This window comes from Capra hircus, chromosome 3 (genome assembly GCF_001704415.2).
Source record: "Capra hircus breed San Clemente chromosome 3, ASM170441v1, whole genome shotgun sequence".
In the NCBI taxonomy this organism is placed as follows: Eukaryota; Metazoa; Chordata; class Mammalia; order Artiodactyla; family Bovidae; genus Capra; species Capra hircus.
In genome coordinates, this window is record NC_030810.1 from 19,566,994 (window position 1) to 19,587,709 (window position 20,716).

General features: G+C 53.4%; 1 protein-coding gene across 3 annotated transcripts; it reads right to left on the reverse strand.

Moving 5' to 3' along the window:
* Positions 3,543 to 19,446, reverse strand: PTCH2 (patched 2). Of its 3 annotated transcripts, none has more exons than XM_018043473.1 (22): positions 18,916 to 19,443; positions 18,316 to 18,508; positions 11,954 to 12,143; positions 11,777 to 11,846; positions 11,554 to 11,645; positions 10,607 to 10,802; positions 9,891 to 10,012; positions 9,609 to 9,756; positions 9,401 to 9,532; positions 9,165 to 9,320; positions 8,989 to 9,081; positions 8,597 to 8,722; positions 8,387 to 8,505; positions 7,941 to 8,289; positions 7,535 to 7,847; positions 7,300 to 7,442; positions 7,036 to 7,216; positions 6,651 to 6,931; positions 6,425 to 6,562; positions 4,881 to 5,023; positions 4,695 to 4,794; positions 3,543 to 4,150 (listed from the first exon to the last, which is right to left on the reverse strand). In XM_018043473.1, the coding sequence occupies exons 1-22, from the start codon at positions 18,985 to 18,987 to the stop codon at positions 4,025 to 4,027; spliced, it is 3,483 nt and encodes a 1,160-aa protein (XP_017898962.1). In that variant the 5' UTR covers positions 18,988 to 19,443; the 3' UTR covers positions 3,543 to 4,024. The 3 variants fall into 3 exon arrangements, 2 of the variants coding, with proteins under 2 accessions (XP_017898962.1, XP_005678608.2); XM_005678551.3 differs by having other exon boundaries at positions 3,543 to 4,322; positions 18,916 to 18,993; XR_001917514.1 differs by lacking the exon at positions 3,543 to 4,150 and having other exon boundaries at positions 4,329 to 4,794; positions 6,651 to 6,758; positions 18,916 to 19,446.

Sequence of the window (20,716 nt, forward strand, 5' to 3'; positions counted from 1 at the left end):
CAGCTAATTTTCCTCAGAAAACAACCTCTGGGAAAGGAACCAGGTAGTCTGATGGGACTTCCCTGGTGGTTCAGACGGTAAAGAATCTGCCTGTAATATGGACGGCCTGGGTTCAGTCCCTGAGTGGGGAAAATCCCCTAGGAGCCCACTCCAGTATTCTTGCCTGGAGAATCCCCAGGGAGTGAGGTGCCTGGCGGGCTACAGCCCATAGGGTCGCAAAGAGTCGAACACGACTGAGCATACCCTGGTGAGAAAGAGAATTACTGCGTTTACCCTCTTCCTGTATGCTCGCGTGTTTTAGTCGCTCCAGTCGTGTCCGACGCTATGAGACTGGTATCTGCCAGGTCTCTCTGTTTAAGAAATTCTCCACGCAAAAATACCGAATTTAGCTGCCATTCCTTTCTCCAAGGCGTCTTTCGGATCCAAGGAGTGAACTTTACGCCATCTGGGAAGCCGCTGGTGCCTTCATCACGTGACTTTGACTTTCCCATTTTATTATACTAGCTTTAAAATGACTGCAGAAAATACACAAGGAAAACACGCAGGAGAAACCCCACACTTATAACGCAGTTGAAGGAACCGAAATTGCGAGTACATTCAAAAACTAAAAATTCCTTTCATACAGGATTCACAACTATTGAGTTCTAATTTTTAACCTTAGAAAATGTAGCCTCGTTCAAAACGAGGCCTCAAAAAATTGGGTAAAGACTCAGAATTGTTCCTCTCCACGGAAATCTTTAGTAAAAGGCGAAAGATTTATACGATCTGAAGAGAAACCAGAGTATGTCTTTAGTGGCGCGCTTGGAACCTCCCAGAGCAACGTAACACTCTGTACACTTATGGTTGCTCCGCTCCCGCGCGGTTTGGGCACCCTGAGTGGAATTTGCACAGACCGTACGTTTCAAACAGGTACTGTCCCCTCCAACAGTGGACAAACCCCCGTGGGGCTGGAATTTAAGCGCGTGAAATCGTCTTTTCGTGGTGCACTATGGGTATGCAAATTAAAGGCGGCTCCGCCGCTGGGTGACGCCACTCACCGGCCGGGCAGGGCGGCGCTGTGGGCACTTCAGGGCTGCAGCTCTCTCTCTTTGCGGGACCCCCCAGGAAACCGACGCTTCCTTACCAAGGGTGACGTTAAAGCCCTATCATTTCATACCCGCAGACCCCGAAACGGCATCCAACTTATCTGGAAGGATAGTTCCATTGAATGGGAGGTGGAAACGAGTTCTCGAATAGCCTCTGTGAAGTCGTGGGAGGTGAACATCGAAAGTAATTCAGCCTGTCTGGAGTAGGGTGTGGTGTGTCTGAATGAGGGTGTGAATCTGGCCATTAGCTGTCTTGAGAGAGCTGGGAAGATGGCAGAGGCTAGATCCAGTTAGGCCTGAAAGGCCTTGGTTTTGATCTTGTTATGATCAGCAGTGGGGAGCCATGAAATGGTGTTGAAGTCAGAGGGCTGAGTAGTGTGCAGTGCCACACAGGGTGGTTTGCCCTGCAAACACTGGGACTTTTCCCCAGACTGGCTGTGGTCAGTGCCCTGGGACTGACTATTCTTGGGGCGGTCCCGCTCCAGTTGGCTGGAATCCTTCAGCTAGTGCCATATCACGACACCGCTCAGTGTTTTAGGTTTATTCACTAAGCATTTGATCAGAACACAAACTTTCAACATAGCTAAAATATCACAAACTACAAAAACAGAGAGCACCTATGAGAAGCCAGGCCATTTCTTACATGAATATTTCACTTACAATCCTACATGGAAAAACCAGCAGCCTACAAAATGAACTGTAATCTTCCGTTTCACAGATGAAGACGCTGAGGCTCAGAGAGGATGTCTGATTTTTACAGCTCACTCAGCTGGTAACTGGAACTGGGGGTAGGGGGTGACGACATCTTTTGCACTGTTATAGCCTGGTGAGCTCTCCTGCCCTACCTCAAAGCTGCTCCATAGTGACCCAAACATCACTGGACCCAAATCTAGGGTCTATCTCTTTGGCATACCGGATGCACCCCCTACCCTTGGTTCCAAGCCAACCACCTTCTCTTCTTTGATTCAGTGTTGATTCAGCTGCAGTAGATGTCTCCCCTCTCCACTCCCAACGTTAGGTCAGAACATGATTTTCCAGCCTTTGGCTTGGTGGGGTGGGGTGGGGTGGGGTGGGGTGTGAGAAGGCAGTGCTCTGGGGGTGGGACTGTTCCTGGTGAGTGTGTGGCTGGAGCCCAGGGTGTATATGTGTGTCAGCTGAGACTGAGCCCTGGGATAATTGGAGAAGGGCACTAAAAGACCTCTCCCTCCCATCCATCAGATGAGACTACACCCAGGGTTGTGGCCAGAATCGTCCAGACCTCTGTACAATGGGATTGTTCAACCTTTACAGAGCAAACAGCTTAAAGATAGTGCCTCACTGGTTGCTAGTCAAACTATGGTTTTTCCGGTAGTTATGTACAGATGTGAGAGCTGGACCATAAAGAAGGCTGAGTGCCAAAGAACTGATGCTTGTGTCTGTGGTGTTGGAGAAGACTCTCAAGAGTCCCTTGGTCTGCAAGGAGATCAAACCAGTCAGTCCTAAAGGAAATCAATCCTGAATATTCATTGGAAGGACTGATGTTGAAGCTGAAGTTCCAGTCTTTAGCCATCTGATGTGAAGAGCTGACTCACTGGAAAAGATACTGATGCTGGGAAAGATTGAGGGCAGAAGTGGGTGACCCAGAATGAGGTGGTTGGATGTATCACCAACTCAATGGACAAGAGTTTGAGCAAACTCAGGGAGATAGTGGACAGGGAAGTCTGACATGCTGCAGTCCATGGGGTCGCAGTCAGACATGACTGAGCAACTAACCACAGCAGCACTGGTTGCTAGTGCAACCTCAGTTTCTATAGCCCTATGGATCCTCTGCTGTCTGGACAAAGATGCCTCTGGGGCGCCATGCTGACTACTGACTTGCAGAGGCCTCTGCCTTAGAGATTGGTCTGGGCACAAAATTCCTAAAACACCCTCCCCATCTCTGTTTCAATTGGCCATATATATATACACATATATATATGTATATATATATATATATATACATATTTGTCACATCAAGAGGCTTGTGGGATCTTAATTCCCCAACCAGGGATCAAACCCAGGCCCCTGGCAATGAGAGCACTGGGTCTTAACCACAGGACCACCAGGGAATTCCCTTGGCCACTTGGTTGATCTGCTTCCACTTCACCTCTCACCTGTTGCCTGACTGTGTCCCTCTGCCCGTCCCCCCAGGCTGCTGGAACAGGAGCTGGCCAATGAACCTGGAGAGGAACTCGAGGCTGGACTGTGATGGCTCTGAAAGCCACACAGTAGGGTTTCGACACCAAAAACATGTGTATCATTTTGTGTACTAAGCACTTCAGCCAGACCATGTTACCAAGTATGTGACCAATGCATTTGCTGCACGTCATCTTCATTTGCCAGGTGAATAAACACACAGGACTAGAGGGCTAGGATCTCAGGCCCTGACACTTCTATGTGCAAACTCACAGCTATACAGACACAAAGCACCAACGTCAATTGAGATGAGTTCACATAGAATATATTTCACTCTTTTAAAAATAGAACTTTCAGCCTAGCTAACATCCAAACTACAAAAATAAACATCTCCATATAAATAATTTATGTGGTGAGAGATGGGCAGGGATACAGAGCGCCTCCTCAGGGGTCACCAAGCAGCGGGGACCAGGCCCAGCAAAGGGTGCTAACGATCCCTCAGCTTGGTCTGCTGGGGGCAGCAGTGTCAGAGGGGAGGGGGGTCTGGGCTGCACTGCAGCCTGAAGTGCTGGCTTTTACTCGACCCAGACACAGCCCCAGGCCCAGAGGAGCCGGGCATGCAAGGCTGCTCACAGCCTAGACAGTGGTGGCTTTGTGTGGATTTTGGGGAGGTCTCCGATGGCCTGGTCAGGGGAGGGGATGAGGTGGCAACAGCAGCAGGGCTCCCCAGGAGTCCGCCCTGTCTTCAGGAATGCCCCACTGCTTCCCAATGACTTCATGTGGCCTCAATGGAGTCTCCATGCTTCAGCTGCTCTTTCACCCGGTGGCTGGACACAGTCCCCTAGAGCCGAGGTTGCTGGGGCCATTGGCAGCTGGTGTGGCAGCAGGCGACCAAGTAGGCTCCTCAGAGGCTGGGTGGATGTAGGCACCAGGCAGTGGGGGTGGGTGGAGGGCCACAGTCATGGAGGTAGTCACTCTGGCAAAGCTCTGGGGCAGGGTGGAGGCTACCCCCCACCTAAGCCCTCCTCCCTGCGGAGCTGGGGGGCTCAGGACCTCTGCGCTCTCCTTGTACATCTGTACCACCTGGGGGGAAACAGCAGCCCCAGTGAGCCTGGGGGCTACTGGGGACTCAGCCCCCTTCAGCAACTTCCTGGTTGGGAAGCTGGGGTCTTTGGTGGCTCCCAGCAGGAGACAAAAGCTAACAAGGGACAGGATGTTGAGATCAGGGGCCAATCCTGCACCTAGAGGCTAAGGTGGATCTCAGGAAGAAGTCAAGAGGGCTGAAGGGCATGGACATGATGTCTGGGCAAAAGAGGATACTGCTAACTTCAGCTGGTGGTACTTCATGGGGAAGGGGCCCTGTGAGTTGAGCCCTGTCTATTGGCCACTGAGGGTGTTTTGTCTTGGTTCTATCCCACCCCGCCCCGTGGGCTGGGAGCAAGATGGTGTGGTCACCTCTGGTGGGGGGCCCAGGATGGACAGCAGTACCGGCAGCAGCACAAGCCCGTGGAGGAGGCCCAGGAGTGTAAGTATTGTCAGCACCACGAAGAAGTACCTGGGGGTGTTAAGAGGGGTCAGCCCGGTCAGGTCCTGTATCCAGTGCAGGCCAGCCCTGCCTCCTTGCTCTGAGCCCTCCCCTACCTTACGATGAAGTCAAAGTTGGAGCCAGCAAGCATGAGCAGACCTAGCAACGTGGAGATGGCCCCATCAGTCACTGGGGCAAATGTGCGCTCCAGGGCCCGGGCAGCCCGCAGGTTCCGGCTACCCTGAGCGGTCAGGAAGCCCTGGGGGAACAAAGTCGTCCTGGAGCTGCTCCTTGACCAACCATGGCCAGCTCATCTATGTCCCCAGGGCTCACTCATGCCTGGCCCACAGAAGGCCAGGTGAACCGAGTTCCTGGGAACTGCGCAGGACCCAAGCACAAGTCCATGCAGGAAACCCTGTACAGATGAGTGAGATGTGCTGTGTGTGCTTAGCTGCTCAGTCGTGTCTGACTCTTTGGGACCCCATGGACTGTAGCCCACCAGGCTCCTCTGTCCATGGGGATTCTCCAGGCAAGAATATTGGAGTGGGTTGCCATGCCCTCCTCCAGGGGATCTTCCCAACCCAGGGGTTGAACCCAGGTCTCCCACATTGCAGGCGGATTCTTTACCAGCTGAGCCACAAGGGAAGCCCAACCTATTCTAGACATCTCTGTCTCATTTATCTAGCTCAGCTGGTAAAGAATCCTCCTGCAATGCAGGAGACCCAGTTCGATTCCTGGGTTGGGAAGTTCCCCTGGAGAACTGAACCACTCCAGTATTCTGGCCTGGAGAATTTTATGGACTGTATAGTCTATGGGGTGGCAAAAGAGTTGGACATGACTGAGCGACTTTCACTTTCTTTCAGACTAGGTTGGCCATCTATAGCCTGTCCCATGTTTTTGTAAATAAAGTTTTGTTGAAACACAGCCACACCCATTCATGCACCTGTCACCTACGGCTGCTCTTGTGCTACACTGGTAGAAAGAACCTATGGCCTGACAAGCCTAAATATTACTATCTGATCCTTTTCAGAAAAAGTGTGCTGATGCCTGGTCTAGAAGGAGGGACACTTCTCAGGGTGGCATTTCAGAGGCTTTCTGATTCTTTCTTGGTATTTTTCTGCATCCTGACTTTTTTGTCCCCCAAGAAGTATATGTTGTTCTTATAATCAGAAAAATAATAAGGATTTTATGGGGGAAGAATGAAGGAAGCTGTTTGTGGGGTCTGGCCAGGTTTGTGTTGGAGCTCCCAGCGGGTCCACTGCCCCCACTCCGCCCCCACCCCTCCTCTGCTGGAGAACCGGAAGCTGTGGGAGAGGCGAGCCCACCTCTGTTCTGCATCTCTGTCCTGGAAGGATCTCGCCTTACGCTCACTCATCTAGCTACCACCCCATCTCCCTGATTCACGGTAAATCCATCCCAAGTAACTGTCAGTTCCCATTTTCTCACCTTCCATTCTGTCCTCATCCCATTCTGGTCAGGCCTTTGTCTCTCCTCTCTATTGAAATGGCTGTCTATTCATTTATTTACTTGTTTATTATTTATCTCTACACTCTTGAAGGTAAAGTGTGTCTGTATTGTTCTCATCTCCCCAGTACTGAGCACACAGTATTTGTCAAAAACTGAATCAGCTGGCCCGCCCCCTCCTAGTGCTTGTGCTCACCAGAGCCACGTGGACGGTGAACTCGACACCGATGCCTACGGAGGCCACAAGAATCACCACTGGGATGGCGCTCAGCTTGATGCCCAGGAAACCCATGATGCCAAAGAGCTCCACAGTCATCATCGCCAGGACCAGTACCTGGGGAGGGCAGGGCTCACCTAGGGCTCCTGGGCAGGGCAGCTGGGGGAGCTATGAGTCCCTCTAGCCCCACTCCTGCAGGACTCACTATGAGCGCAGCCGTCCAGGGGTTGAGCAGCAGCAGGGCACAGACGAGGAAAGTGCACAGCAGCAGGGTGCAGACCGCCAGCAGGAAGCAGCGCCGCAGACCCAGGTACTGCTCCCAGAAGAGGAAGGGGGAGCCACTGGGGTAGGCACGCACCCCGGCCCGGCCGGCCTCGGCACATGCCGCCCGGGCCCCCTCGATGGCCTCCACGAAGTCTGCAGTCTTCTGGAGGCCGCGCAGGAGGAAGGGGAACTGGGCAAACTCCAAGGGCTGGGCCGCCGGGACTGTGGAGGGAGGGGGCGGAGGGAGAGGGAGGGGCGGCCGGTGAGCACGGGCAGCAGTGGGCAGGGCTTCAGGGGAGGGCAGTTAGGGCTCCCCCGGGACTCACTGCGAAGATTCTCCCCCGTGGTGTCGTACTTGTCATGCAGCCACTCGGGAGGTGGGGGATAGAAGTTGGCCTGCGAGGCTGCCAGACCCAGGGGGTCACTGCTCACCCACACGGTCAGCCCCATGTAGAAGAGCTCGGGTGGGATCAGCCCTTCCTTGTCCACCAGCTTCTTGGTGGTCAGCTGCAGAGGCAGAGGGGATCAAGGCTGGGCCCACGGGGCCTGGAGCCCCTCTGTGCTCCCCTGCCCTCCAGTCCTCTTCCAACCTGGCTGAAATCTAGAGGCTCCTGGGCATCCCCGGTCTGGACGAGCAGCTTGTATGCCAGGGCCCCATCCTCAGAGCCATTGCGGTATGAGTGGTGGGTGATGCGCCCAGAAGCCCAGTCCTGGTCAAACGCAGCCTGGATTCCTGGCAGAGGATGGGGAAGGAGTCCAGTTGGACTGTGGGCTCTGCGGGCTCCTGCCAGCCGCAGCCTCCCTGCCCGTCTCCTCGCCTCTCACCCTGTAGCCAGTTGCGATAGTAATGCAGCCAGGTGCGGGGTGCCTGGGTGGCTGGTGGGGGCAGCACGGCCTTGAGGGAACTGAAGCGCTGGTGCAGATCAAAGAGGGCGCGTTGGGAGTGGGCGTAGTCAAAGCCACCCTGTGTCACCAGAGCCACCTCGTACAGAGAGAAGTACCTGAGCTGGGTGCTCAGGAAGGCATGCTCCTTGGTGCCACGCGGCACCACATCAGTCAGGGCCAGACCGTCCTGCACCAAGGTTGCTCCATAGAGGCTCAAGCCCAGGAGAGCCCCAAAAAGTACCAGTACTACAGCCTGTGGGAAAAGGTGACTAAGCTGGAGGCCCAGAGACATCAAAGAAGTCTGTGCCGCGTCCCACCTCGACCTGCCCGGGGCCTGGAGGCTTACCTTGGTGTGGGACTGGAGCAACAAGGGTGCAAACTGAGAGCGGGCGAAATGGGCAAGACTCCAGCGGGCACAGGGCAGGGACTTGCAGGCTGCCTTCTGCCCTGTCCCCTCCTCCTGTCCTAGAAGGTCCCGTGTGGACCCTCCTGGGCTGAAGAGCTCAGAGCCCAAAGGGTCAGAAGGTGGTGGCACCAGGTGGGCTTGGGGAGGCAAGATGGTGACCACATGTTGGCTGCTGGCTTCACAGTGGGCAAAGGCTTGAACCGTGGCAGTCAGGTGGGCAATGCCCACTGGTACCGTCCCGTTCCCCAGCTCCTGGGGCAGAATCTGAATCACCCGAGCAGAGCAGGGGCTGGAAGAGGCAGAGAGGGGACGAGGGTCTGGAAATGGTGCCAAGGGGACAGGACGGGATGGGGCTCAGGAGGGACGGCCCGGTGGGACAGGGGTACCTAGAGAAGCAGCAGAGCACGTCCAGGCGCTGGCAGTGGCGCCGGTGCAGGTCCAGGCTGAGGACCGCTGGGAAGACAAGCATCACGGCTGCAAAGTTGCAGCCCACCACTATGGCTGCCTGCAGGGTGGACAGGAGGGGCACAAAACCTGGGTGAAGCCCACCAGGCTCCATGCCCACCCGAGCCTGGGCCCCATGGGTGAGGCCTCACCTGCAAGGAGAAGGCCCGCAGTGCAGGGATGGGAACTAGGGCAGCCATGAAGAAGGCAACCATGTTGTTGATGGACGTGAGTGTGACGCTGGTGCCCGTGCGCTGCAGACACTCCCCTGTGCGCTCCTGCCAGGACAAGGCCGAGTGAAGAACGGCAGGGGAGGGGCAGGAAGCACACAGCAGCTGACATTTATTGCCCTGTTCTAAGCACTCAAATCACCGATCCTCACCACAACCCTTACCACACAAACACTATGATTACCCCTGTTTACAGATGAGGAAGCGAGGCACAGAGAGGCTTATTACCAGCCCAAAGTCACTTAAACCAAGAGGCTCTGAGCCCCTCAGCAACATGGCCTGGGATGAACCCAGGCAGGAGGACGAGGCCTCACCTGGAGAGGGGTGCCAGGTGGAGCCTCTGTGAAGGCGTGTGCCAGCAGGAATATGTCGTCCACGCCGATGCCCAGAGCCAAGAAAGGCAGCACCTGGAGGGGCATGGGGGCAGGCAGTTGGAGGATCTGAGCAGCCCAGGCTGTGGGCCCCAAGTCTGCCTGTAGACCTGGCCTACCTGGGTAGTGGCAGCGTTGAAGGCAATGCCCAACAGGGCACAGAGCCCCAGGCCCGAGGCCACCGCCAGGGCCACCAGCAGCACCCCAGCGAGGCCCACTGCACCCTGGGACTGGGCACAGTCCCACCGCAGCATCGTCACGCAGGCATAGGCTAGCTGTAGGGAGAGAGGGCAGTCTGGGATGGGGGCTCCCAGGTGGGGCTGGTGGTAGGGGACAAGGCGCCAAGAGGACCCACCATGAGCAGGTAGCCCCCCACCACGCGGGCAGCGCTGACTTCAGAGAAGGCGTGCAGGATGTCGTCCAGGGTGGTAGAGGAGAAGGCGTGGATCTGCTGGGACGCATTCTCGGGCAGGGCCTCCTGGGCCAGCTGGAGAGACAGGGTGGTGTGAGGCGCAGGAGGAAGCAGCGTCCTCAGGCGCTGCGCTCGTTGGCTCCATGCTGACCTGCACAAAGCGTCGCTGCCAGGCCTGAAGGACCGTGCCGGCCTGCTCCTCGCTCCAGCCGATGTCGTGCGTCTGGTAGTCACCCCGGAAGTGCTCGTAGAGCTGGCGGGGGCTCATTAGCAGGAAGGTGCTCTGCAGGGCCTCTGCCCTGGCAGTGGTGTAGGAGAAGCAGGAGTCAGGGCTGGTCTTAACGACCAGGAGGGCGTGTGCAAGGGGCGTTTGCGGGAGCTGCCTGGCATCAGGGTGTGGCTCCCCATGGCAACTCCCGGGGGGGTGGTGTACCTCAGCAGCTGTCCTTGGGGGTCTCTGGCCATGCCTCCCAGCAGCAGCTCCTCCTGCCAGTGCATAAACTTGTGGGAGAAGCCATGGCAGCCCCCACTCAACTCCTGAGCCACGTTGGGAGCCTGGAGTGGGTGGAGAGAAGCTCGTTACTCCAGGTCCTACTTGTGGGTAACTAGGTGTCTCTGGGCAGGCACCTCCAGGAACCATGCTTGCCACGGAGCTCTGTGGGCCTGGGGTGTATATACTGTTGTGCTGAGCCTCCTGCATGCCCTGTAAGCTAACAGCTAGAGTCTGGCAGGGAGGAGGCCACAAGAGGGAGCACAGGCCTAGAAATAGGCTGCAGGGAGGAGCTGGCTGAACTTTGGTGGTTTTGGGAAAAGGTCCACATTCACAGGGCCACACAGACAATCAGGAAACCGGGTATGACCCCCATGCTTATCTAATTTGTCTTGTCTCTCTGTACACATGTGTTTTGATGAAGTCCAGCCTTTCTGGGCTTAGAAAAAGCCAAAAGGATTCATATGCTACTTGAGGAGTCCTTAGGAGAGCTGAATGGGAATGGAAAACTCTAGGTGTTGAGTGCAGTGTGGAGAGGGTAACAGTGTCCAGGAAGTATGGGGCAGAGCATAGGGCAGTCTGTTGTCTCCAGGAAAAGGGGAACATGAGGGGAAAGGGAAGGAAATAACCTTTCCCCAGCAGACCTGGCTGGAACCCACCTGCCTGCTGTGATGGTTAGGGGCACTAGGTGGGCAGTGGAGGTCGTCAGGGTGCAGACAGGGCCGCCCCACGTAGGCCTGGCCCACCTGTGCCTTGTCTAGCAGCTCCCGGAAGCCCTCAAGGGAGGCAAAGGGGCCCAGCTCCTCCAGCAGCTGCTCTGGGTCCAGGTTGGTCCATTGGATGTCTGGGCGGCCCCTGCAGGGAGAGCTTGTGGTTGGTGAGGATCAGGGATCAATGCCCATCCTCCAGACTGCTGCCATGGGGCCCATGGGGTACCCACCCCACTCCTAGCTGCTCATCTGTCCCTCTCTGTGGAGGCTCAGTCCAGCAGGTTGCTGCAGTGAACTCTGAATGGATACAGGAGCTGAGATGGAACTCAAGACAGATGGTACTTAACACAAGGAAAAGACCCACAAAAGCCCCATTTCATTCCTTCCCAAACTGTCTATCCTTGGTTCTCATACATAACCATACAGCCGCCTGCCTGTAACAGGTTTTCTTTCCGGCCTGGGCAACAGCTGAGTTGACACCTAGCTAACTCTCCCTGGTAAATTCTCTTTCTGGGGATCTTTTCTTTAAAAACAACAACAACAAAAAAAACTTTTGATTTTATATTGGAATACAGCCAATAATAATGTTGTGATAGTTTCAGGTGGACAGCAAAGGGACTCAGCCATACATTACATATCCATTCTCCTGGGGATCTTTTTTCTCCTTTGTTCAGATCTTACAGATCTTCGTGTTTTATCTAAACAAGAGGCCTGCCTTTCCTTCGGAGGTGAGGAGAAGGGGGATGAGGAGAGAGCCCTGAGGCTGCCTGTGCTCTGACCCTGGCCTGGCTGGTAATCAAGCCCTGGTGAGCTTTTGCTCACCATCCCTCCTTTCTGTTGGGGAAGTCCTGGCAGGGGATGAAGCAGGGCCCGGGAGCAGCAGCAGCGGCACTCACGGCAAGTAGGCAGAGCCCCCTTGGAGTTTGGCTCCCTCCCAGAAGCAGTCGAGGGGGGTGAGGATCACGCAGGGAAACAGCTTTTCAATCATCTGCCAGGGACATCCCAGGCCAAACATCAGTCCTGCCCCCGCAATGCCCCCTACTCCACCCACCCCCACCTCCCCTACTGCAGAGAAGGCTCCACTCTACCCTGTCTCAGAGAACAGTGCAGTAGACTCACCCGCTCAATCATTCCATTTTCAATTAGGGGAACTCCTGACTTGTAGCAGATTTTGTTCAGATCCCAGGACCTGCAATAGCCAGGGGCATAGGACGTCAGTAGAAGAGGCCTACTCCGGCTCCAGCCCTGCTGTGGCACCTCTCGCTCCCAGCTGCTCGGGGGCTCAGCCAGACTCACTTTCCATAGAGGGATACTTGCACTTTACTGGCGGTGAGGGCTGCCTGGAGGTGGAGGTCAAGTGCCTCGGGCGTGAGGACGTTCTCCCCCTCCTGGCGCGGGGTCTGTATCAACATCTGGGAGGTATACGCAGCCTCCTCCCCCAGCTTCTCCTTGGTGTATTTCAGTTCCTGGCTCACCCGGCTGCCCGCTGCCAGAGCAGAGAGAGAAAGCTGGGGGGCGAGAGCCTCGGTGGATCCAAGCTCCAGGGAGTGTGAGACCCCAACTCCAGAGGCCTCCCAGGACAAGTGGGAAAAACTTCTCCTTGATGGCCACGCTGAGGCCCCAGGCTCCTGGCCCTCGTTTCAGAATCTGGAGTGGAGAGGCCCAGCTGTGTGGCTCTTTGGGACTCCTGTGAGACCTAAGGTTTCAGCATGAACCCGGCTGGCTGTGTTTTGAACAAATAACTTAAACGTGAGATCCACAGGAGCGGGGCCAGGGTGGGGCTTTGGGGGTCCTGGTAAAAGGGCCCCCACTCAGTCTCTCTGTTCTGGCGGGGAGGACAACGAGGGGCAAAGGGGCCAACAGGGAGGCTGCTGTTGGAGGGTCTCCTGAGGAACAGGTCTAGTGCTGGGGCTGGCTCCTAGTTCAGGTTGTCCCAGACAGCGGTTTATATCCATGCACCTTTCTGCAAACTGCTCTGTAAAGAGGGTGGGTGGCTGGGTCAGTGTCGGGCAATAATGGCTCTGTAGCGGCACGGGTGAGGGGGGATCACATGGCCTTTCAGTGTGGCGCTGCCAGCAGACTGCTTCCTCCCAGGAAACAGCTCCAGGCCCCTGGCAGAGGTGGCATCAAAGTGGGCTGGGGGAAGAAGATACCATTCACCAGTTTCTCAGGCCAGACACTGAGGAATCCCAGGACCAGGTCTGCCTCATCTTCTTGATCGAGTCCTGCATTAGCCTGGCTGCGGAGGCCAGCTCTGTACCAGAGGCCTGGGGAGGCGGGGAGGTTTGCGGGATGCTATGACTTGACTGTGGTTTGGGGGAGGCAAGGGCTAAGGCCAAACCACCCCGGAGGCTTGGTGGACTTTGCCTGGTCTTAGGCTCAGTTCCGCTTTCCCGGATCTGGGGCCTCTTCCTGTAGGTCACTGCCGCCCCTGGGCCCACTGGACTGCTTCTCCAAGACTCCAGTCCCACTTGGGATCATCATACCCCCCCCCACATCTCTTTCAAACCCACATAATCCTCTCACTCATGAGAGCCCCAAACCCTTGGTCATGTTCATCACAGATTCACTCCTTTGCTCATCCCCACTCCCAGTCACATTCCTGACCCTCCCCTCATGAACAGTTTCACACAGCCATTCTGCCTTCTCTGCTGTCAATTCCACATCTTTTCTTCCTTTCCTGACTCCCCTCTTCTGCAGACCTGTACCGCAGTGTTTATTTCACCAGGCTTAGGCCAGAGCTGCCACAAGGAGGGACAGGAGTAGAGGGCAGAAATAAGCTCCCCAGAGTAAGGGAGTTTGCTGAGGGGACTGAGGTTTGGGAGAAAGAAGCAACCAGACAGAGCTAATGAGAAAGCAAGAGAAAGGGACAGGCATAATTTAAAACAGTATCAAAGGACTTCCCTGGTCGAGTGGTTAAGAATCTGCCTTCCCGTGCAAGGGGCATGGGTTCAGTCCCGATCGGGGAATTAATAAAACCCCACATGCCTTGGGGCAACTAAGCAAGCCCATTTGGCTCAATGAAAGATCCTGCATACTGCAATGAAGATTCCGAGTCCTGCAACTAAGACCCGACACAGCCAGGTAAATATATGAATGTTAGAAATAATAAAATATAGTATCAAAGAGAATAAGGAGTCCTCAGAGAAAATGAGGAAGAGAAAGCTATGTTTTGGCTGACAGTGATGGTGACAGTTATGAGGACAGATGAACGGGGTGTCCTGTGCAGGCCAGAGGAGACAGCAGGTGTCGGGGAGCACAAAGGCTTCCGAACAGACCCGGCTTTGGGTCTTGGCTCTGATGCTGGGGGTACTTAGTCTCTCTGACCTGCAATTTCCTCATCTGAGAAATGGGGACAATGCCCACCTTGGTGGATTGAGAATCAATGTGATAGGATTTCTCTGGGGGTCCAGTGGTTAAGAATCTGCCTGCCAATGCAGGGCACATGGGTTTGATCCCTGGTCAAGGAAAATTCCACGTGCCTCGGAGAGACTAAGCCCATGTGTCACAACTACAGAGCCCACACCCGAGAGCCCACGCCGCTCTGCACACGAGGAGCTGCTGCAACGAGAAGCCTGCGCGCCGAAACTAGAGAGTAGCCCTTCTCCCCGCAACTACAGAAAGCCTGTGTGCAGCAACAAAGACAGAGTGCAGCCAAAAATAAATGAAGACACAGAACTAAACATGAACAAAGTACTTAGGAAGTTGTCCAGGACCCAAGAGACACAGATACGGAATTATTATTCAATAGTTGTTGGGACAGAAATGATGTGACCGACACATGAGAAAGAACTGAAGAAAAAAAGAGATTGTAAGTAAGCGGGGAGAAAGGCAGAACAGGGGAAGGAGACTCAAAACCATCACATCTGTTAAAGACTTTACAAAAGGGATAATATAACTGGTTAGAGCATGGATAGAGTCCACTTTATAGGTAATCCAATAAATGCAACTTACCATCTTTTAACCATCTTGAGATAGCATCACGACTCAGTGGACATGAGTTTGAGCAAACTTCAGGAGATAGTGAAGGAACCTCAGGAATGCTGCAGTCCATGGGGGTCACAAAGAGTCGGATATGACTGAGCACACACGATATTGCAATATGTTTCAGGACCCACAGAAATGTTCACAATCTTCGGTCTATAAATTTCACATGTAAGGACCTGTAAGCTTTTGTAGGGACTCAGGCTGTCTCTGTATTAAATGGGAGCCATGGGAGGTTTTGAGCAGAGAAGTTGAGATGACCTGGCTTTTTCATCACCTAATGTACTCCAGAGCTGAACTGTGAATGATGAACAGGAGTTGGCCAGGGTAAGAAGCCAGGGAAAGGGGTTCTGGACCAAGTGTGTGCAGGTAACTGTCAGGGGCTCAGCACTGCTGGGCTGAGTGAGGGAGAGTGAGGGAGAGACAAAGCTGGGTAAGCAACCTAGAGTGTGCTACTGGTGCTGCTAAGTCGCTTCAGTCGTGTCCGACTCTGTGCGACCCCATAGACGGCAGCCCACCAGGCTCCCCTGTCCCTGGGATTCTTCAGGCAAGAACACTGGAGTGGGTTGCCATTTCCTTCTCCAATGCATGAAAGGAAAAGTGAAAGTGAAGTCGCTCAGTCATGTCTGACTCTTAGCGACCCCATGGATTGCAGCCTACCAGGCTCTTCCATCCATGGGATTTTCCAGGCGAGAGTACTGGAGTGGGGTGCCATTGCCTTCTGCTAGGGGGCTTGAACTTGATTCTGGAGACTCCCTGGAAGCCAGTGGAGAGTGGTGGAAGGACTCTGTGGGCATGTGCGTGCTAAGCCACTTCAGTTGTGTCTGACTCTTTGTGACCCCATGGACTGTAGCCCACCAGGCTACTTTGTCCATGGGATTCTCCAGGCAAGATACTGGAGTGGGTTGCCATTCTCTCCTCAAGGGGATCTTTCCGACCCAGGGACTGAATCCGGGTTTCTGGCATTGCAGGCAGATTCTATTAAGGGGTCACCATAGCATTCAGTACCAAGGGAAGCACTAAGCAGAGACTGACTTGGTCAGATTTAGATGCACCACAGGAGGGAGGTGTGGAGGCAGATTTAAAGGTGAGGGGAAAGGGCAGTCCCTTAACAGACCTAGATTTCCTGGGCCATCCTCAGAAAGGCCTAGTGATTCAGGGCAATTGGGCCCCTCCCCAGCCTTAGGAGCTGAAATTTGATGAGTCTAAGAAGTCAGTCGCTTATAATTCCACTGTCTTTGCCAAGTGAAGGATTTAGACATAGGATGCTATACAGTTCTTGCCAAAATAACCAAATGGGAAGTCTGTGGGGGTGAGTGGTGGGAAGGGGTGGGTGGTAATATTTTCCTCACTTTCAAAAAAGGTGCGCAAGATAGGCATGACTCCCCTTTTCCACCATGGCAGCAGCCACCTTGGGAGAAAGTGTGATAAACCTGAGGGCAAAAGCCCAACGTACAGAAGAAGGCAGAGGAGAAAGACAAAAAGAACTTTTTGCCAATGTCCTTAGGTTGCTGAATTATCCATGGTGGAACTTCTCTACTCTCTACTGCTAGACTTCGAGGAGGGAAATAATAAATCAATCCTCTTCCTTTCTCTCTCCTTAATGTGGCTAAACGCATTCTAAATGATATAGTAAGGAGTGTACTGCCAGGCCTTAGCTAGAGCGACTGCTACCAGGTTGGGAAGAAGGGATCCCTTATGAGAGGCTGAGACGGAAGAATTTTAATTGTTTAGTAACCAATTAACTGAGTAAGAAGAACTGAGACTGACTCTCAAGGTTTCAGCCTCGGGAATCTGAGTGAATACTGGTTCCACCAATTGATACATGGCTGTCACCTGCCTTCTAGACAGAAGGGCTCTATGTTCCTTATCTTCAGGGACAGCTCCAGTTTCAAACCATTTCTATCACTGTTTCTGAAAGTACTAGTTGGACTCTACGTTGTGATTTTTCTTTGCTTTCTTGTTATTATTTTTTTGGCTACACCATCTGGTTTGCAAGATCTTAGTTCCCTGACCAAGGACTGAACAGGGCCCTCGGCAGTGAAAGCACAGAGTCCTAACCACTGGACCACCAGGGAATTTCCTGGGATTTTTATTTTAGAGAATTTATCTCTGAGTCCTTCACCTTTAACACTGACCAGGAAGGAGAAGTCACATGCCAAATCTCACCATGGCAAAGCTGGAGAGTCCAGAAATCTCAGAGCTAATGCCATGCTTCTCTCCTTGCTTTCTGTATTAGCAAAATAGGAAAGGAATGGAGAATACCTTTCAGTCCTCATTGCCGAAGGTATTGCTGGAAGAAGCCTCAGAGAAAAGCCCAGGTCAGAATCACGGCTTCCAACTCACCTCCAGCCCCAATAGAGAGCAGAGTGATGTTCCAAAACAATGGAAAAACACCTAGGAATTGATTCCTGCCCTCTTATATGACCCTCCCACAAAGATCACCAAAAATCCAGTGAGATCAAGCTTGGCCTGTGCTGGAATGCGAGAGAGAGGATGAGGAAACATGGAGGTTCAAGCAGTGTTTAGACTGGGAAGGTCTGGGGAATGGAGAAGCAAGAAGGGGTGGGAGACAGCCTCTATTGTGGCAGGAAATCCAAGAGTCATGTGGGACCACCCAGGCAGCAGTGGTGTGGGTGGGGGTAAGTGTCTGTTCGTGTATGCACATGTTTGTCCTGGGGCTGGGGGCAGGCAGGCAGGCAGGCACAGAGAAACATCTGCTCTGGACCCCAGGGCTGGCCTGGAGTGTGTATAGATGTGAGAGTCTGCAGAGGGTGGGGGGTAGGGTAGGATGAGGTGTGGGATCCTAACAGGCAGACAGGCTCCAAGAAACATCTGCTCTGGATCCTCAGGAGTGCCAGCATTTAAAATAACTTAGGGGTGTGAGAGTCTAACCTGGCTCTGCCTTTGGGTGTGGGCCAGGGCTGGGGGAGGTTCAGGAGCCCACAAATGCAAATTTCCCAGGAAAGAACAGAGAGGAGTTTGACTCTGTTAAAGGGTTATCATACCAGACCCCAGGAAAGGAGAGTTGTGTCAAAACTATTAATAAAAAATCATTTTAATCTAATGCTTCCCTTAGGAAGTGAAGATCTGGTTCCATTTGACTCCACTGTTGCCTCAAAGTGCAGATTCTGTGACACTTTTCTGCTAAACGCTTGCAGGGGGCCTTGGTGTATGGGACCTCTCCCTAGAGGCCTGCCAGATGATTTATCAGTTCCCCCAGCCTTCTAGTTCTAATACTTCTATTTCTCCTAGTCAGATGTGATCTCTCTCTGCCTTCTCTTATATGACACAATTGTTTTCTGCTTTGTATTATATTGTATATTATATCACAGCATATATTTTACTTTCCTTGCTGCTGAAAGATGGGTTTTGTTTTAGTTGCCTTGCAGACACTGCAGTGCAGTCAAATACATATAAAAGATTGCCAATAAATGCTAAATAAACACACATACACTCACAGGCTCCATATGCCTGCTCACCAGGCTCCACCATCTGCATATGTCCGTTTATGGGTGTGAGAGGAGCAGTGCTCCCAGATGCCCAGGCTCTGGCAGGCAGGTGCCCCCTCCACCCAGATCAAAGCCCACTAGAACTCAATAGCCAGCTTCTCACCCTATTCCTGTCTTGCGCTTACCACATCCAAGCAACTACAGCCAGTGCCCACAACTCACCTTCCACCCAGAGCTGTTCTAGGTCTGTCTCAATGATGGCCACGCGGAGACCCAGTGCTAGGGCCCCAAAGGCCAGCAGTCCCAGGAAGAGCACTTTGCCACAGTGTCTCTGGATCCCGCAGCCCAAAGAGAAGAGCAGGCCCTGGAAGTAAGCACGGAGCCAGAGCGGAGCCTTCAGGCTCCCAGCTAGGATCTGGGATAGGAAAAGAAGGGTCAGCCAGGCGTTACTGCAACCACCCATGAAACCTTTCCCTTTTCTCCTTATTCCACCCTCTGCCAAGCTCTGGCTTCTTGGTTTCTGGATGCAAGACAGGGAGGACCTACACAGACACAGGCCCAAACTTGGAAAGAATTTAACTCCATTCCCTGCCTCCCACCCAATACAGACTTGAAGAAGGCATAGATTCATTTTCTGAGATAGGATACACACACACTCACACACGGGTTCTCAGTGGACTGAGGTCGACACAGACACCCTCTCTCTCACCGGGCAGATGCTGAGGATACACACACACACACACACACACACACAGTTTTCCCAAGATTTAGGATTTACACTTTGCAGACCCGGTTCCTTCTTCCGCCTTCCCCTCCACTCACCTGGGGTGTTGCAGGTCGAGCTGGGGGTGTGTAGCCCGGGGGCAGCTCCCCGAGAGGTGGCGGCCGAGCCATGCTGGCGGGTATGGGGGGGCATGGGCGCCCCCAACCTGCGTTATCTGGGAGCCCCCATAGACTGGCCTCGTCCGGTATACCGCTGAGCTACGAGTCGGAATTCAGCCGGGCCGCTAAGACGCGGGTACGGGTGTGCAGTCGTGTCCGCGAGCGTGAGGAGTGGGGCAGTGCGGCTCGGGGCGCACAGCCGGAGCCGAAGTGGGTCCCGCGTGCAGGAACTGGCCCGGCACGGCTGGGGTCGGCGACCGCAGTGCCGAGGAAGCGTCTGCAGTCCTAGAAAAAGGGAGCGGGCTGGGGATACGCCCTCCCATTGGCTGAGTCTCCCGCAAATTACCCGGAGCCTAGCGGCCGGATCTGCAGCTAGGCAACGGGGCCGCGGGGGGGCGGGGCAGGAGACCACCCAGGCAGGGCCACCCTTTGCCTTGCTTCCCCGCCCGCGCGTCCGCCGGGCCCTCGGGGAGCAGAAGGGAGGGAGATCTTGGAGAGGCGAGGCGTTGGCCAAATATAAGTCAGGAGAGATCAGTGCTAAGAGGTGTCGACCCAGCCAAGACCCAAAGACTTCTTTCTACAGTTCTCTGCGTGCATTCTTTTCCCATTCAGTTCCTTCTCTCCACTGAGGCCATAGTCATCTCTCTAAAATGCAAATCTGATTATAGCTCCAAAACACAAAGCCCACGTGGAGTACAGGGCCCTGCAGGATCTAAAATCTTCTTTCCCATAGTTCCTTCACACCCACTCCGTGTTCCTTCCAGCCCTGCCGAGTTACACGGAATTTCCTAAATCCACCATGTTATGCCATGTATTTCTGCCGTTGTACATGTTGGGGCCCTTTTGCTTTGGCAGACCGTCTTCAAAACTGAACTTGAGGGAACTCTGTGGCAGTCCAGTGATTAGGCCTTTGCACTTTCACTGCCAAAGTAACGGGGTTCAGTCCCTAGTGGGGAACAGGCTCAAGTGGTGTCGCCAACCTCCCAAAACCAAAAACCAAATCAAAACAAAAAAACCCTGAAACTGAGATGAGTTAACCATGTCCCTTTGAAGCCTTTCTTGATTCACACCACCCTCCTAACAGATAGTTGCATCTTTCTTTGTGCTCCTTATAACACTTAATTTATATATTATTGCATTTGATACAATTTATGTACTTGAAAGTCTGCCTGCCTCACTAGATAATAAGTAGGTGTTCAATAATTGTTGACTGAGTCATTTGAGAGTTGCAGAAACTAGTCTTGGAAATGACTTGGAAAGAGAAAATAGTCCCTTTATTAAACTTTCATCAACTATCTGGCCTCTGAGCATGCTATTTCTGCAGGTTCCTGACTTATTAACCCTGAATGGCAGAGGAGGGTAAAATCAATATACCACCATGTAAAGTCTGAGAAAGATAAAAAGAATCTGCAATAAATGCATTACTGTAACACAACTACTATTATCTCTGGCCAATATCTTGGTCAATTCTTCCAGATTTGTTTATGATTACATCATAAACATTTCATATTACTGCATTGTCTCTGTATCAATCATTTGGAGAATGTCCTTAGGACAGATTCCCAGAAGTGTGTTGGGTCAAAAAGTATGAACATTTTTATGGCTCTTGCTACATATTGCCAAACTGCTTCTTGAAAACTTGTGTCAACTAACATAATCTCCCTGGAGATCTCTCCTCAGTTCTGGGGAAAGGGGAATTTTAGGCCGAGGGAGTGAACACCTAGTGGGTGTTCATCCAGCA

Bases quoted from the DNA above. Each gene is read 5' to 3' on its own strand.
- PTCH2 (XM_005678551.3), bottom strand. From the start codon at position 18,987: ATGGCTCGGCCGCCACCTCTCGGGGAGCTGCCCCCGGGCTACACACCC. The intron at 7,848-7,940 runs GTAAGCCTCCAG...CTTTTCCCACAG, and splicing joins TGCTCCAGTCCCACACCAAG to GCTGTAGTACTGGTACTTTT. The intron at 7,217-7,299 runs GTTGGAAGAGGA...CTGCCTCTGCAG, and splicing joins AGCCTCTAGATTTCAGCCAG to CTGACCACCAAGAAGCTGGT.